General features: G+C 43.2%; 1 protein-coding gene across 2 annotated transcripts in view; it reads left to right on the top strand.

The window, feature by feature from the left end:
• tiam2a (TIAM Rac1 associated GEF 2a) overlaps nt 1–17,043 on the top strand; it is a 93,639-nt gene that overhangs the window by 59,932 nt on the left and 16,664 nt on the right. For both annotated transcript variants that reach the window (XM_042501511.2, XM_042501507.2), the window contains 5 exons: nt 750–857; nt 950–1,028; nt 1,165–1,254; nt 2,676–2,888; nt 5,610–5,704. In XM_042501511.2, coding sequence (XP_042357445.2) covers nt 750–857; nt 950–1,028; nt 1,165–1,254; nt 2,676–2,888; nt 5,610–5,704 — 585 coding nt within the window. The remainder of the gene's footprint in view (nt 1–749; nt 858–949; nt 1,029–1,164; nt 1,255–2,675; nt 2,889–5,609; nt 5,705–17,043) is intronic.

Here is a 17,043-nt window from a genome sequence, read left to right as displayed (position 1 = left end):
CTTAGAAAATTGGGTTGATGTCTTTTGAATACACAGGGAAACAAATGCAATGTGCATCTTTGCAAGAAAAGTCTCATAAATTTCAAAAACAATGACAAAACAACCTCAAAATTAGATTATTATAAATGTTATTGTAAAATATGACAAAAAACTAACAAAAAATGTCCAGAAAATTATATTTATAAATCTTCTATATTTGAAATAATGTTACAGTTTAAATTCATTTTCATTTTTGTTTTTGGGGGGGTAATTTTCCTTTAACTTTTCACTAATTTCTTGCTAATTGTTTCTGGCCGTTTCTTTTATAATTGCTCACCTTCTTGTCATGCTTTTGAAACAACTGAAGCCAATTTGTGAATTCACATGGAAATACAAAGGTAATTTAAGTTACACATTTTCAGCTATGTCAGGTGTGGTCTTGTTAATGGAAACATTCTTTTGTTGGAGCATCTGTAGCAGCAGAGTTGGTTATTTTAATCTCTCATGGGCTTGAAATAACACACCTATTCATTCACTGTCTCACTTCACACAGTCACCTCACAATGAATGCACATGGATGGACCAACACACACCTCATTCTCTGGGGCAAAGCTTTTTTGTTTACCGCAAATTACTCATCACAAAGTGTAAAGTCGGTGAATAATTTACGCCACAGCCACGCAGCAGCTGTCTAAGTGTTGGTGCATGAAACATGTCGCATGATTTTGTGCATACAGGCCACTGAACATTACGGACTCTTGTGTAAACAGGTGAAACAGCTGGACCCGGGCCTGCACTGCCTCCGACTGCACAGGCGAGCACTGGGGCAGGGTGTGGAGGTTCGATACATGGCTCTTGGAGAGCTCCTCCGCGATGTGGTGAGGAGGGAAAACCTGCAAAATCACACATAGATACACAGTGCTCTTCATTATCTGCTCTTTGTTTAATGTGTATTGATATCACCCTGCAGGTCAATGATCAGCTGGAGGTGGTCCAAGCTAATGTGTTTATGTTGCACATGAGCAGGCCGAGCGGCACTGGAGACTTTGGTGAGTCGGCTACATGAGTGGACGGATTTAGTTGTGTCTGTAATTTTATGTGCACGCAACGATCCTCTATGTCATCCTTCTGTCAGTCTTTGTCTGTCTCCATTTGTCTTCATGTTTGTTTTCTTCCACCCACCAGGTTTTGCAGTAACAGGACACATTGACAGCCAGAAAAACAGCAGGATTTTTGTCAGTGAAGTCCTTCCTGATGACATGGCATTCAACGAAGGTGACTGCTTGCTTAAGAATGACAAAAATTATTGTAAAAAGTTATCACGCATTGTTCTGTGTGGCTTTACCACAGTGTTTCCCTGCATGCATTTAGCAGTATTGCTGCTATATCTAATTCTCCTCATACAAAATTACATCACTATCTCAGCTTAGAGGAAGAAGAAGATATGTTCTATAAATCCCCAAAGGGGAAGTCAATATTTTCATACACACAGGCTAGAAATACACACACATGCACAAACAGAAGCTATATACATGCACTGATCGAAGAGAAGTGATAGTGAAGTGACTGCCCATCGACAGGCGCCCCAAGCACTGGTGGGTGGGGGCGGGGTATTAGGTGACTTGCTCAGAGGCACCTCAGCAATGCCAAGAAGGTGACCTGGCACCTCTCCAGCTACCAGTCCACACTCCAGTCTTGGTCCATACAGGGATTTGAACCGCCAACACTCAAATTCTCCAGTCAAGTCCCTCTGGACTGAGCTACTGCTGCCACAGCAGCTAGACTTACGGAGAGGCAGAGATTATAAATCAAAAACCCCAGATAAGGGTGCTCTGATTGATCGGCCACCAAATGTTTTCAGCTGATACTTGTTTTAAATAGTCCGAAGGCCGATCAGGTGACGCAAAATACGCAAGGAGATATCTCTACACAAAATACCTTCAGTTCTGCAGTAGAAGTCTGACAAACAAATGAAACAATTCTGACAACCTGAAGGTAACACTGACCATCGCTGTTACATTCATGGTTTACTTCGAACCTGGTGTCCAGCTCACCTGCCTGTCCTGAGTGCAGACACACCGTCTCTCTCTGTCCTTGCTCACACACACACACACACACACACACACACAAAAACACACACACAAAACCCACTGAACACTCCACTGAGGCTGCAATACACTCCACTGTTTTCTGGCAGCGTTTACATTTAGATTTGTTTTGACTTTGCATCTTTATGTACATCAGCTCTTTCACATCTGCATTTCTTCAGAATTTGAGTCGTTTTGTCTCTGTAACTGGAAAGGAAGGGTTGATGAGAGGGGACCAGGAACTGTTGAAACATTTTTTTGGTTTTGATGTCATCGCTCATATTTTATGTAGGTAACTTATATATGTCTTCTACTTCTTAACAGTCATTTGTTGTTTTTACAAGCAGTTTTAGAGTTACAATAATGAATAAAACACAAGTGTGAAATCTTTCATCTGCCCTAACGTGCATACATGATTTTAATAGCATATGAGAAGCATTTATTAAACATAATTTAGCATGTACAACTGTGTACAAATATGTATCTAAAGCCATTTGTTTGAAATATCTTACTGTGGCACAAAATAAAAGTCACACACTTTATCACCATTGCTGGTGAAAATCGGAGGTGAAACACTGCCAGCTTTTTCTAAAACACACTTGTTCCTAGGACTGCGTCCAGGCGATGAGATCCTGGTGCTGAACGGCCGGAGTGTGTCGGGCCTGGATCTGGCTTTGATCCAGACACTGTTTGCTGAACAAACTCTGCACTTGACTCTAAGGCGGGATGGACCCGTGCCGCTAACCTCCAGCCACCGGACCCTTCCTCTCCAACACAACCAGGAAGTTCGCAGCAAGCACCAGCGAGCCATGTCCTCCTCAGGTGCTTAAACCCACATTAAATCACACACAAATCCTCTTAACCAGCTAAACACGTGTAGATGCACTCATTAGTGAGGATGTGTTTGTACAGAATGGCTATAGATTTTTACCTAATGGAAACACTTAACAGCACAATTGAAAGTGAATTTGATCTTGATACTCTTTAGTTAGACAGATGGTGAGAGAGAAAAAGAAAGAGAGAAACTGGAGCTTCTGTGAAATGCTTGGCACACCCTTCAGGGAAGTGCTCTCAGTTCTGTGTACACATGAGCCATCGGTTTAACAATTTTCTCTGCAAGCGAGTTGTGTCATTCTTCCTGTGAACAGCCACCGCTCAGAGTTCAAGCCCAGTCTAGCCGTCCAGTTTTGTTTTGTGTTGCTGGCATGCATTGCGTCTCTTTGTGTGGTTGGTTTTTAAATTAGTTACATCCAGGTAGATTTGTCTTTGTGATGTCTTTTCACTCTGTTCTCTGTTTCTCAGTGGTCAGTTTCTCACATTAGCAGTATTTGTTCAGAAAGTATGTAGTCTTGTCACCTAAACCACAACACAGTCAGCATGTTTCCGCTCCAGTTCACATCTCAGTCCGATCTCTACTTCCTCATAAGAGACTCTCTAAACTGTCAAAAGTCAAAAGAAGAAAAGCAGTAGAAAAGAACTCCAGATGAAGTTTCACAGCTCTGTGCATCCTGAGGGAGAGGAAAATCCAGAAGGGGCTTTTGACCGCAGAGGGCTCATTATCGCTGTGAATGTATAGTATCCTGTCAGCTTGGTTTAATCTCACTGCACTGCGGAGGTGTCAGAATTGAACACTAAGGTCGTCTATGTTGCCGGACAAACACAGCTGATACTTAGATACGTCTTGTTTGTGCAAGCCTCCCTCTAAAAGGTAAGAGAAACCCAGCTCTACCGAAGAAAATGATCTGTGGTATCAATTAGTTTAAGTACATTGGTACATTTCTACAGTTGGTTCAGTTAATATGGTCTCAGATTAGATTATGGTCTCAATTATGACCTCAATTTGAAAATACAGTTACAGAATTTTGTTTTGGTGTTATCAGGCAAGATCCAAAACAGCAGGCCATTTTTTTCCTTTTAAATTTGTCTGTGTCCCTTTGTACCATTCTGTGTCCCCTCTCAGAAGATGGAAGTTTTTGCAAGTTTGTGAATGCAGAGCAGACAGAGCTTTCCATGAGTTATTTTTTTCCTCTACAGGAGTTTGTGACTTGCAGGGCAGATAACTGATCTGTCGATCTGTTCAGAGCTGATCAGATCAATGGATGAGAGGAGCAGCTGCTGCAAGTGAATGCAAACTTTTAGACGCAGTGACAATGAACGGCAAAGTTTCACTGTGCTCTGTGCTCCGAGAGTGCGGTGAAATGAAAAACAGAAAGTCAGTATTTCAACAGCACTCCTAATGATCAATCCAGCTCCAAAAATAGAAAATCAATATATGTCAGATGTGTTAATCGTGGCCCACAGCCACCAATAAAAGATTGTGTGGGGGACCCAGTAATGAAAGTGTACAGGTTCTAAAAAGAGCAGAGAGACAAGTTTTGTTTTCACAACAATTCAGATTTGTTGATGGTTATTTTTAGAGTTTATGAGAAATTTAGAGTGAACAGAGACTCTGTAAATTGGGTAAAAGTGAATACCATGACTTGCAGACTAGCCAAAGTTTACCTTTATAATTATTTTCTTGTTGATTGGCATTCACAAAAACAGTCAAAACAAAGAATCGGTTTCAGACAAAGGACAAAAATCAGGCGTCATCCTTAATGATTGTAATTCATTAGCGTTTCCTCCACTGCAGCCGTAATTGAACACAAAGGGATTAATGACTTGAGGGCCTCATTACAGAGAGTGGTGTGATCAAAGTGCCTGCAGTTTTCCTCGCCGTCTCTAGAGGGCATGTGATCCCAGGCAGGCTGATAAGGAGGCAGGGAGGTAAAAAGCCCACAGTGGGGAATTAACACTTGTCTGACACACATTACACAAATGATTGCATGATGGCATTCCTTAAAGGAAACTGTCATGTGGATTAATTCAGACTGAGGCAAATGTACAAGACAAGAGAAGAAATCCAGATAACTAGATATCTTTTGTAACTCTGTGCCATCACAAAGACATTCGGTTGACAGTGAATGGCATCTCAAAAAGGAGAAGTTTAGCTCCACGGGAGGTCCAGAAGTTTTCTTTTGTTTCCCGCTGGCATGTTGGCCCGCCTCCCGGGCTATAATCAGGAATAAAGTCTTTTTCATGTGCCAACTGCTAGAGAGTTTGTCCTCAGGACCTTGGATTTAAAGACAAGTAGCCAAAAATCTGGTTTTCACAACACGCAGTTAATCTTATGATGTCATTCTGTTCGGACGGTTTATATGCAAATATACATTTTATTAGAGAACTTTATCTTCAAAACACTTCTAAGGCAAGCGATAACAGAGTCTTTAGTTAGGACTGCCAACTTTGTCTTTTTCGAGATGACTGAATGCTGTTGCCATTTTTAGACTGGAGATATATTTAAGTTCAGTGCGACTGGCAGGCGCCCATGATGGTTTGAGACTATAACTAGGCAGCATTGTTTGTGTATTGTGGTTAGTAGAAAGATGTGCTTCAGTGAAAACCGCTGTGGCACAGATGCAGTGATGGGTGGTATCAGCATAAAACACTGTCACACACACACATGGAGTGACGCCTAATGTTAAAAATGTCCTCTCTCTCCAGATGTGTGCACTGCAGATGATGGTGCCAAGTCCCTGTGTGTAGGACTGGAGAACGGTCACTCCCACTACGCACACAGGCCTGTTCAGCACAGCAAGGTAGGAGGGACACGAGAGTGTGTGCGCGTGCCAGAAAGAAAGTGTTTTCGTAAGTTTGTTTGTGTGAGTAAAAGTGTGTACATTGTCGAATGTATGCGTGTGTGTTGAGCCCACTCACAATGGCAGCTGTGGGGCTGTCAGAAACCAGACTGGCACCAATTCTTAGCATTACCATAATTAGGATACTCCATCATAGCCACCGGTATAAACACAGCTTATTACTGTCATGCAGACGGGATGCAGACTGAGAGAAAGGGCTGTGTCACACTCCCACTGCCTTCTGCACACAAACACATGAATGCCTGGGGGCAAAACCAAATCTCTCAGAAGAAACAGTTGTCTAATATACTTCTGTCATCGTCACCTTCACTCAGACATATCTGTCATCATAACAAGAGCTACAGTAGTTTCTTATATTTAAGACAGGCAGGAATCTTCTTACTTGTGACATATTGCTTGTGCTCGTCTCTGTCTCAGAGTTTTAGCTTTGTTTTTTAAACACAATATTTTACAATCAATACAGTCCTCGAAATTCCCTCTGGTATCAGTTTTAGAGAAATATCCTCTCTATAAATATGCCAAATGTCCCTGATTATTTATGGCAGATTGCATGTCTATTTCTGTCCTGTCTGTTGTCGAATATCCGGTCAGGTTTTTGATATGTAAACCAACTTTATTGAAGTCATTAAACTGAGCATGAGCCTGTCCCGTTGGGAATTTCTGCCTCAGAGCCGTGGTAATGTAATAGTGTGTACGCCGGTGTTTATCGAGAGCAGTAATGAGTGTGTGTGGTCATCACAAAGAGCCTCATGTTAATGATGTAGATGTGGCTGGAAGCCTGAGAGTGAATGCACGTGCGTTCATGCATATTGACCTTCTCTCAAAGCATTTAACATATATTTTGGGTCCTTTGTTGTCAACAGTGTGAGAGCATGTTTGGCACACTTTTACTGATCGTTATGTAATATGAGCTACAAGAAAAAATAGAATAGGCAGTCATGTTGTGCTTATTCCATCAATGATTCATTGATAGTAAATCCAGGCCAAATATCCAGAAAGCATCTCTAATTGCTGCAGCTTTATTCTAATAGTCAGAGTCAGAAGATGCCGTTGAGTGTTTGACCCGAGGTCAGCCCGGAGGAGGATTAGAAAGGACGACTTGCCCTCTTCTTCTCCTCTCTATTCCAGCTCTGTTCGTCTCTTTTTGTTTGCCCGGCGACACGAGTCAGTCCCACTGTGCTGGGATCTGCACTGCACCACTGCTGCTGCTCAGCTCCCTGCCGTTTGTCTGTTACTGAGGAATGAATGGAAGATAGGTGTGTGTGTGTGTAGGGGGGGTATGAGTGTATGTGCTTATTTCACTGTGCACATTTGAGGCACAAAAGCAGAAAAAGCTCCCCGTCTCCATCACGGAGAGTCAGCCACTGTGAAGGCGATACAAAGAGAAAAAACTCAGGGTGAGATATTGGAGCTGGTAAATCAGATTTTTGCTGTCACGAAGAGCGGAATTTAATCACCACACGGCCATCAGTTTGTTCTCTGGGGCAGGGAGAAAGAAATCGAGTCACCGGGTAGAAAATCAGCCATGTATAAGCATATAGACGCACACGTGTGCACACAGCGTGCTGAAAGTCAATAGAGATGGATGGAAGGGAAGGACTAATTTCAAGCCTCTTGTCACACCTTGTCATCGGCCGCCTCACTAGACTGACTACCTTTGATTAATTGGTCCGTTGCATTCCAATTTGCACTTATTACACAAGAGAAAGCTGTGTGTGTGTGTGTGTGTGTGTGTGTGTGTGTGTGTGTGTGTTGAGGTGAAGTGCTTACTAGGCACAGTTATCAATGTTGTTTACCATTGAGTTACTGATTGCGATTCCTGTGTGTGTGAGTTACTTAATGATACATTTGGCTATAGAGCACCATAGTAATTGGTTTAACGCAGTGTTGTGGTACCATTATGAGCTTAACCAATCGATTGCAGACGTCAACTAAATTGGTCCCACAAAACTCCCACAAGGCCCGTCAAATTGAATGGATTTGACACGCATTGCACTGCAATAGTGAAGTAATGCAGTCATAAGAATGTGTACAGTCAAAACTGTAATAGCTGCATCCATTTTGTTTATGCCTTGCCATGCCTTGCCTAATCTCTACTACTTTATCAACTGAAAGGCAGGATGGGGATTTGTTGGCTCGTAGGCCGTCAACACATTCACATGCATACATGTGAACACGCACACATTCATAGAGTACTGGGTGATCCCAGCAGACAGATGGAAGGACGTGGGAAGTAATCTGGCATGGTCTGGTTTCACCACATGGCACCAGTTCTCTGCAGGGAGCTCACACACATGCATGCATCCATGCACACACAGAGGAACACACCAGGATGTCTTGAAGGCTGCTGAAACAATTAATCAATAGAAAATTGAATTGAATTATTATTGTATAAATGCCTAAATGTCACTGATTCCAGCTTCTCAGTTTGACAGTTTGAATAGTTATTTAGGAAATTGTGAGGAACATTTTTCACTTCTTGTCGTTTAACAGGGGTGGAGCCAGACAATGTAAACAATCGGGGGAAGCTCCCTTCCAGGGAGAGTTTTTTTCCCCCTTTATGGCTTGCCTGATATCAGACAGGACTGTTACACTCTGTTTTCATCATCTAACAGATTTCCATGGAGACAGGGATTCAATTTTCCCTAACCAGTCACTAGAGAGTAATGTATCCACCTGAATCAACCAAAAACTGCTATTTCATGTCACAGTGCCAGACAAGTCAGTCAGCTCTGTGGTGTGGCTAGATTTTAAGGTGTGGACCCAGGTGACATCCCAGCAACTAGATGCACTATTTTTCAAGCCATTTTACATAATAAAATGTCTAAAAATCTGAACATCATTTGTGAAAACATGATAGTTGCCAAGGGAAAAGAAAAATCATCCTGTAGAGCCTACACCCTATTTTGTATCTAATTGTTCTCCAACTGTCTCCATCACCCTGAAACTATAACACAACAAACGTTGAGGATGACTATTTTTCACTCCCGAAAGCTAAAAAGAGGCAAAAATGATCTGATGTTACTATTTTTAAGTTACGTAACATAGGTAGGGTAAGAATTTGGCATAAACAGCATTTCTAATCTTGAAACCTATTTTTGTTAGACTATGCTGGGGTAGAGTTTGCAGAAAGAATGTTTATCTGACAAATCTGCTGCATTTGAATCAATGCGATGATAATCTAAGCTGCTCTAACTGCAAATCAAGGATCCCCATTAATTCTAAATAAATCTGGTTTTCCATCCTTTGAATTGAATTTTAGGCCAACAGAAGGACATTTACTCATTTATATTAGATTTCTCTAGGAAAAAGCCCCCCACTCTTGTTTACATCTTTTAGATCAAATGATTACTCAATCAAGAAAAAAAAGTCAGGTCAGGTTAGCAGATAATGAAAACAACCATTATTTGCAGCCCTGCTTAAGTGCATTGGCAGAATTTTTTTGAGTTGCGCAAAGTTATGGAAAATAATTATTGTCCTATTTATTGTATTTATCAAATCATGGCTTGCTGTCGGACCACTGCCATGATACTTTAGTAAACTCGTCCAAAAATAGCAGTCATATTTTTCACACATTGTTAAGTAGCCAAAGGTTAAACAGCAGACAGACATATTAAGCCTCTTTGCTGTTTTCCAGACTAGATGTTTCAGTAAGAGCATTTAAATGGACCTATGAAGAGAGGTATGGATGGAACTGTCCCCTGGCTGGCTGTCAATAAGAGAGATTTGATTCAGTTGATTCAAACAGTGAATTAAATGAAGGCATTAGTGAACGGCAACATTTGGGCTGTTTTTATTACCTCTTTCTCTTTTTCCTCTGGTCTCACTCGTCCTTTTTCATTAGTCTCAGTGGGTGAGAGGAGTCTGAGAGGTGTTTTAACACTTTTTTAAATTGTGCGTCTAACAGAAAGTTGAATTATGCAGTTTCTTTTCTCCTCTTATCGTGACTTCTAGACTTCAAAAGGATACGGTAGATGCCTGCGGATATTAGGTTGTATCATCTTCTTCAAATAGGATCCCAATCTTCCTCGGAGCAACAACCATCGCTTTCCTAAACTTAAGAGAATCTACTTTACTTGTGTGTGTGTGTGTGTGTGTGTGTGTGTGTGTGTCTGTCTGTGGGATGGGAGTTTGAGGTGGGGGGTGATTTAGGGAGGTGTGTGTGTTATGACTAAGCCCATCAGTTGCCATCTGGCGGTGAGCAGGCTAATAATCTGGGCTTACAGCTGTCAGCCCAGTTAATGCAGACCTGTCTCGTCAGTCCGCTCCATTGTAAACAAGTTGGAAAGACAGAGCTGAAGATAAAAACGTAAAAAGACGGAGGGACCAACAGGGACCCGGGTCCAACATGACCTGGATCTGGCTGGAATGACTGCACCAGCAGTACCTGGCGCAGCCGAGACAGTCGCCATATCGATTGTAGCCCCAACGGCGAACAATGAAGATCCACGGCCGTGCTTCTACCTCACCACATTAATCGAGCTCTTCATGCGGGACCAGTCGCCCGCCCAGGCCCTGTGCTCCCTCCTGGCCATGTGCTGGTTCTGGCCGTCTGACTGCGAGCCCGAGGAGAAGGACCTGTTCCTGGGCTCCCTGCTGCTCAGTTTGGGAAGGTTCCTCAGAGACAAGCTGTCCTGTCTGGCTCGGGACATGGCTGCCTGCCTGTCCTGCCAGAGAGACGTTAAAGGGGACAAACAAACGGTAACTATGGGCTGATGATTTCAGTGCTTGCAGGAGGTTTTCACTGAAGCAGCTGATACTATGAGTCTTCACACTTCAGCTGCAAACTCTCACACTCCCACAGCCGTCTGTGTGTATTTGGTAAAAATATCTCCACGGATGCGACCCTGGAGTAGCTTTACAGAAGGAGAAATTGTTTGCCATTTATTTGCATTTTATCAGCACTTTATAGCTCATGAACATTACAGCATGCACCTACAGTATCAAGAGAAGTGTATATGAATTAATTGATGTATGCTAGTGGCATGGCTCTAGGGTTGACACTGTCCGTTGGTCGGTCCACCACATCAGTCTACACTGAAATATCTCAAAAGCAAAGGGGGGAATTGCCATAAAACTTGGTGCAGATAGCATAGACTGTAGATGAAGATGGACAGCATGATTCCACCTAGTCTCGCTGTAAAGAAATGAAGCCACGGCTTAGCACATTCTCTGCAATAGCGATCTGTTAAAATTATCATGCTAACACACTAAACTATGATTGGAAAACAATGCCTTATAAACATCTATGTTAGCATTGTCACTGGAGGCATGTTAACATGCTAACTTTAGCATTTAGAGCATATACTGTGTGAAAATAATGGACATAGCTACTGCGATGTCACCCATTGGTTTATGGAGTCCAGTTCTTATGCCTCCAGTTTGACATCTGGGTCTTCATCAGCTTGGTTTTTTGTTTTTGTTTTTTTCGTGCCATGGGCGTCTATGGGGATTGACTTGCTTTTGACGCCAGCTTCAAGTGGCCAATAGAGGAACTGCAGTTTTTTGCAATTCAGTGTTCAATCCCAGCGGTTGCCGCTGTATTTAGAGTATCATGTACAGAGCTGCTAGCATGGTTGCGGATTCTCAGTCTTGTTTTCTACCTGTTTGTATCAGCGTGTCCTCTCCACACGGCCCTATCCTGCTGATCTTTAATTTAACCGTTCATTAGTAAGATTTATAGTGCAGGCAGATGGGAGTAAGTCAAAAGGTCATGGTGTTACTTCTTGCTCTGTCTGGTCTGCCTTTATTGCTATCCATGATGTTATCTCGGCAATATGGGCTGTATAAGAATTAATTGTATTGGTCCGAACAACAATGAGAGTCTTTGTTGGTGTGTTTTCACTCTCAAATGGTCACCTTATGTGCCTCATGAGTGTATTATCTGTTAGTATCATGTCATCTTTGGCAGTTGTATGGTAGGGATAGTTCAGGTTCTCTGGTTTCTTCTGAATCAACTGAATTTAGCTTTTTTCCAGGTCAGGAAGGGGAATGGGGGCAGTACAGGGATTGCCATTAGTTATTCCACAGACTAGTCTGTCATCAAACCATGTTTTCCATTGGCAACAAGCATTTCCACTTAACCTTTCATTCAGTTTAGGCATCTTGTTGGAGTAAGAATAGCACATAGTGCTAGCATTGCTTTGCCTTTGTACTGGCAGCGGAGTTGATCTGAATAGCCTAGGGGACCCAGCAGAATGGGTGCTTTAATCTGAAGCTGGCTTCATTATTAAAACACACTTCTCTCCCGAAGTCCTCCGAGACTTGGTGGAATAATATTTGTTTAGGATGAATAATAAAAGGCGTAAATGGGCTTGAGTCGAGCGAGACGGGACCAGCCCTCCCTCTCTTATTCCCCTCCCCTCCACTCTGTTTGATTTATGAGCAGGCATCGTCTTTTATTGAGCTTTGAAAAGAAGATGGCATCATGGCACTATAGCCCACTAACATGGCAAATGAATCACTGGGCTGCCTACCGGCCACCGGGCCTCCCCTCTCTCTTACATAGTGTCATGACAAGGCTGTTTCCTGTGAGGGATGGGTGAAGCCTGCCCCGGGGACACGCCTGTATTTCATCCCCTTTTCTTTATCCTCTCCCCCTCTATGTTTGTTTATTTCGGTTAAGATGGGAGCCCTCTCTGCTGGTGAAGCGCAAGGCTTCTCCTTTGATTTGAGCTGCGTTTCATCTGCAAAGCACACTGAGCTCTGTACATAATGACTTCACTGGAGCGTTAAAGGGAGATGGAGACAGTGTTTAGTGTTTATCTCGCAACCTCCCAGTCTGACAGCGCCGAGCTTTGTTTTTTATGTGAGTGTTTACAGCCAACACTTGGACAAAACAACTATTGGAATATGACACAAATGAGACAGAATGATATTAAGTGTTTGCATGTGCCAAAAAGGGGTGCTAAAATCCTTCATAGCGTGTGCAATTACACCCAGCAGTGAGGATCATTAGCACAGAGACCTCTAAGTGCTTGTTAGGTTGTTCAGCTGCGCCTGGAACCCAAATCAAGACCATTTAACGCAGCGATTTGCCTGTTGTGTGGACATGTAAAGGTCGGTGAGATTGGAACTTCTCTTTTGTTGATTCTTTATATATTTGTTTTACATGTGCAATCAAGTACACCTTCTTAAATGCCTGTGTGGAGAGACTGTCCTCATTGCCTGTTTGTAAGAAATATCTCATCAATGATGTAGAATTCTTGGAGGGAGATCGTGGAGGTAGTGGGATGAAGCTTGTGGCTTCAAGTGTGGCCCTTTTTGGGAACAGCTCGAAACATAGTTGCCTTGACATGCGGCTGGACAGCACATGTGCCGATCTATTTTGTTTGTTTCAAAGTAAAAACATCTTGACTCAGAAGTACCCTGATTGCCTAGAGATTAAGGTACCAACCACAACTGGGAACCTTTTGTTGCTTGTTGCTCCCATTCTCTCTCCCCCCGTTTGCCCTTACTTGTCATTACTGCATCTCTCTAGTCCAGATTTTCATCTGCCTGAATTTGGGAGGAAAAGTAGAGTAACCTTGATTCACACCTTGAAACTGCAGTGTTTTCTGAAATCTCATAGGCAACTAGGCAAAGGAAGTACCTTTTCTTTGTCTTAAGCTCCTTTCACACACCAACTGCAAACCTGAAATTATCAAGGAAATATCCAGAGGAGCTGTACGGAGAATGCAATGTCCAGATCAGTTGAAATCAGACATTAAACGGACTTAACCCTGCCAGCTTCCTAGTATGAAGTCCCTGTGATGTCCAATTGAGCCCTAGTGTAAAAAAGAGCAGGCAACTATATGGAAAATTCACAAGCAACAAGCAAGTAGGAATGTTGATGATGTTTTTCTTAAGCAGATTGTGAGAAAGCAAAAGAAAAAAAAATCCAAGGGTGAGGACAGGTCATTTACACAAAGACAGCAATGGAGCTGTCTAACTGGGGAGATAATGAGATTTGGGAACTTGTGTCTGTAAGGGCTGAAGACAAAATCGTCAGACAAATTCAAAAAATGGCAAGAGACTTGTTTGTTTTTGACCAAATTCTGAACTGGCTACGTGACTTAGGTATAATCCGTGTCATGTCCTGCCTCCTGTGCACTATACCCAGATGCCACCGCTCACCTAAACCAAATGGAGTGTTTCCTGTAGGTGAGAACGCTTGACACAGACAATCACCTGTTGTGTGTGAAAGGGAAAAAAATGTCCAGACCTGATTCTCTGGACATTGTCTGGAGTTCAAATGAGAAAATGGCTTTAAAATGTGGCTATAATAAAGCCAGTTTTAAAAACAAGTTGAGTTTTCACGGACAGAGCGTTCATCTGTTTATTTATTCTACGTGAAGGGACCCTGTGCAATGTGCGATACATGTCACGTTTTATTCTTGTGCGAGGCCATAGTTAACATTCCTGCCCCGTTACCCCCCACCGGCTCAGAGCCTCCCATTTTTGAGTCAGCCATTCCTCTGTGTGTGGAGGTAACAAGCCAGAACAGTCTGCATTGTACTGATGCTATTGAGGGACTGGACACTGATACAGCCCCCGGCCTCTCCATTCAGCCCTCTGGAAGTTACACCGAGGTCACATGGAGCCGAAAAAGACAGCAAGAACCAGAGGAAGAGGAAAGAGGAATGGGGATATCTGGTGGCAGATGGACAGAGGGAAGTAGGATTGATGGCAGGATGTGAAAATAGAGATGTAGGAAGACTGGCTCTGATGGAAAGAGACGGACAGTGAGAGAGGACATGGACACCGCGGGAAGAATTCCCCTCTATTTGCACAAGCCAAGTGGCCAGCTAGTGATTGATATGCAAAACAAGCCGGCAGTGAGCACTTTTTCCTCTGCTTACGCTCACAGAACGGCAGGGCGCAGGATCAATGGCTCGATCCCCATCAAAGCCCGCTCCACCTCAGACGCATAGGTGTGCTCAATACTGAGGCTTCTGACCCGAGGCCTCACAGAGAGACGGGCTGCAGTGGACACTAATGAGAGAGCAGGGAAGGAGGAGGAGGGTGAGAAAAGTTGTAGAGGGGATCAACGGACCGTTACATTAAAATCAGACGTGGACGGAGATAGAGATCTCCAAGACGGTCAAGCCAACTATTCAGTTCTGTTGCTGATATTTCCTGCGGTTCAGTCAAGTTCTTTAACTCGCGCATCATCTCTGGAGCCGTCATGCCAGCATCCAGAGGAGGCAGGCTGCGTAGGAAGGGCTGCTCGCTGGCGCGAAGGACCCAGCGGCAGGCCACAGCAGCGTGGAGGCTGCTCTACAGACTGCTCTTCATGGTGAGCAGATGGAGAGAGCAAGTGAATATTTAGAGATTTACAATGTTTATGCTGTAATATTTGATGCAGTTTTTGGAGGGACCTCATTGAAAGAGACTATAGCAAGTTATCAGCACTCAACTGTGTTTTCAAGTGTCACTGTGCCTGAAAGTGAGTGGCTACAATAAAGGCTTTTTGGATTAATATTGATATGGCTGCCATTTATGTTAAGCTTGTATTTTATAGTCTTTTCTTTGGCCAGTTTGGAATGAAACTGAATGGGAAGGTTATAGCATTTTATGATGAAGCCCTTTGCTTTGACATCAAAGGGCTCAAGCAAGCGGACATTGTGTACATGTGCGTATGGCCGTTGACTGAAAATGAGGAGAAATGCCGCTGGACGCCGTCAAAAGGAAACCAAGTAGACAGAGACAAAATGACTCAACAGCTTCTCACTTCATTTTTTTTTTTGTACCTGAAAAGGTTGACAAAGACCTCTTTTCTAAATTGACTTAAGGGCATACATGGCAAGGAGAGGTAGAAACATGATCCAGAGCTGTCAGCTGTCAGAGACGGAAACCTGAATAGGAATTCACAGCAGCGCTGTCGGATCCACTCTTCTTTCCTGGCTCACTCCCGGGCTTTTCTCCCGCCTCCGCTGGCTCCCGTCCTCGGTTCTTAATTGGTTATTTGGGCTAGCTGTCAGTCCGTGTTGGTGGGATTGTTGTGAGGCAATAGCAATTCCTGAGTCATGACAGCGTGTAGCCCCCCCTCCCCATTGCTTTTCTTTGCTCTCTTTCTGCCCACCTCTTCATGCTCCAGTGCAGGTATCTGCCATTTAGTGTTGATGAAAATCTTAGTTAGGAAGCTGTGTGAGAGGTAAAAGTGTGTTTCCATGTGCACAGTGCTCCCGAGCGTCCAATTGAGCCTATACGCTCTTTTTTTCCCCCCTCCTTTCCCCCTCATTTGTGTGTGCGTGAGATGAACATCAGCCGGTATTCCTACAACGTGATGGGTGTGATGAGAATTAACTCAGCACTTGAGTGGCGGTGTGTGCTACCAGACAGGACTCCCCTTTGCTCTGGGCGCCTGTAGCCGAAATAAACGGTAGATATGACCGTTATCTGTCTCTACAAGGCTGCTCTCCCCCTGTCTGGGGCTACCAGTGGGCTGTTTGATGAATATGTTGCTCTGATATCCTTAACCTCTGTGTTTCCTTCAGGCAATCTCCCCCTGTCCGCCCGCCTGCCGCAATATGGAGTTTTCCCAGAGTGTGTATCAGTAAATGAAGACTGACTGGCGCTGTGTGTGGCAGCAGCATCAGGACTGAAGTTTATGTTGTGATCTTTAAATGGGATTGCGTGGTTCAGCAGCTGTAGTTTCATGGCTGATATGAATTCCTTCCAAATGAGAAGGGATGCTACATTAGTGTTGGCTTGCACATAATCAGAATAAACGCTTGCAGAAATGTTTTTCCCCATCAGCTCAGACGTAAAGTGATGATTGTTGGCAAAAATATATTTTGTACTCCCATGAGAGAGAAGTACTTTTGTACCGAATAGACCCTCAACTCAATAAACGCAATACTAAAGCCTTTTTAGCTGTGCTTGCGGTAGGGCAATGTTGCTTGATCCACTTCCTGAAATATTTCAACAGCTATTGCATTTATTGCAATAGAATTTTGTGTAGACATTCATGTCACTCTCAGGATGCTTAATGACCAAATAGCCGTAAAACTAATGATATCCCCATCAGCTTTAGCTCTACTTTGTGTTTAGTGGCAAATGTTAGCATGCTAACAAGCTAAACTAAAATGGTAAACAATGTCGTGATTTTAACTTCTTAACATCAACATGTCAGCATTGTCTTTGTGTGTTAGCATGCTAAAGTTAGTTTTTAGCACTGACTGCATACAGCCTCACTGGGCCTGTGTATCGGTACTTGAAACTTTTAGAATCAGAATCTGTTTTTTTATTGCCAAATACATTTACATATTCGAGGAATTCCACTTGGTGTTTTGGTG

The sequence above is a fragment of the Plectropomus leopardus genome, chromosome 14 (assembly GCF_026936395.1).
Source record: "Plectropomus leopardus strain MGB_pleo_1.0 chromosome 14, ASM2693639v1, whole genome shotgun sequence".
NCBI lineage: Eukaryota > Metazoa > Chordata > Actinopteri > Perciformes > Serranidae > Plectropomus > Plectropomus leopardus.
This window is presented reverse-complemented; position numbering and strand designations above follow the sequence as displayed.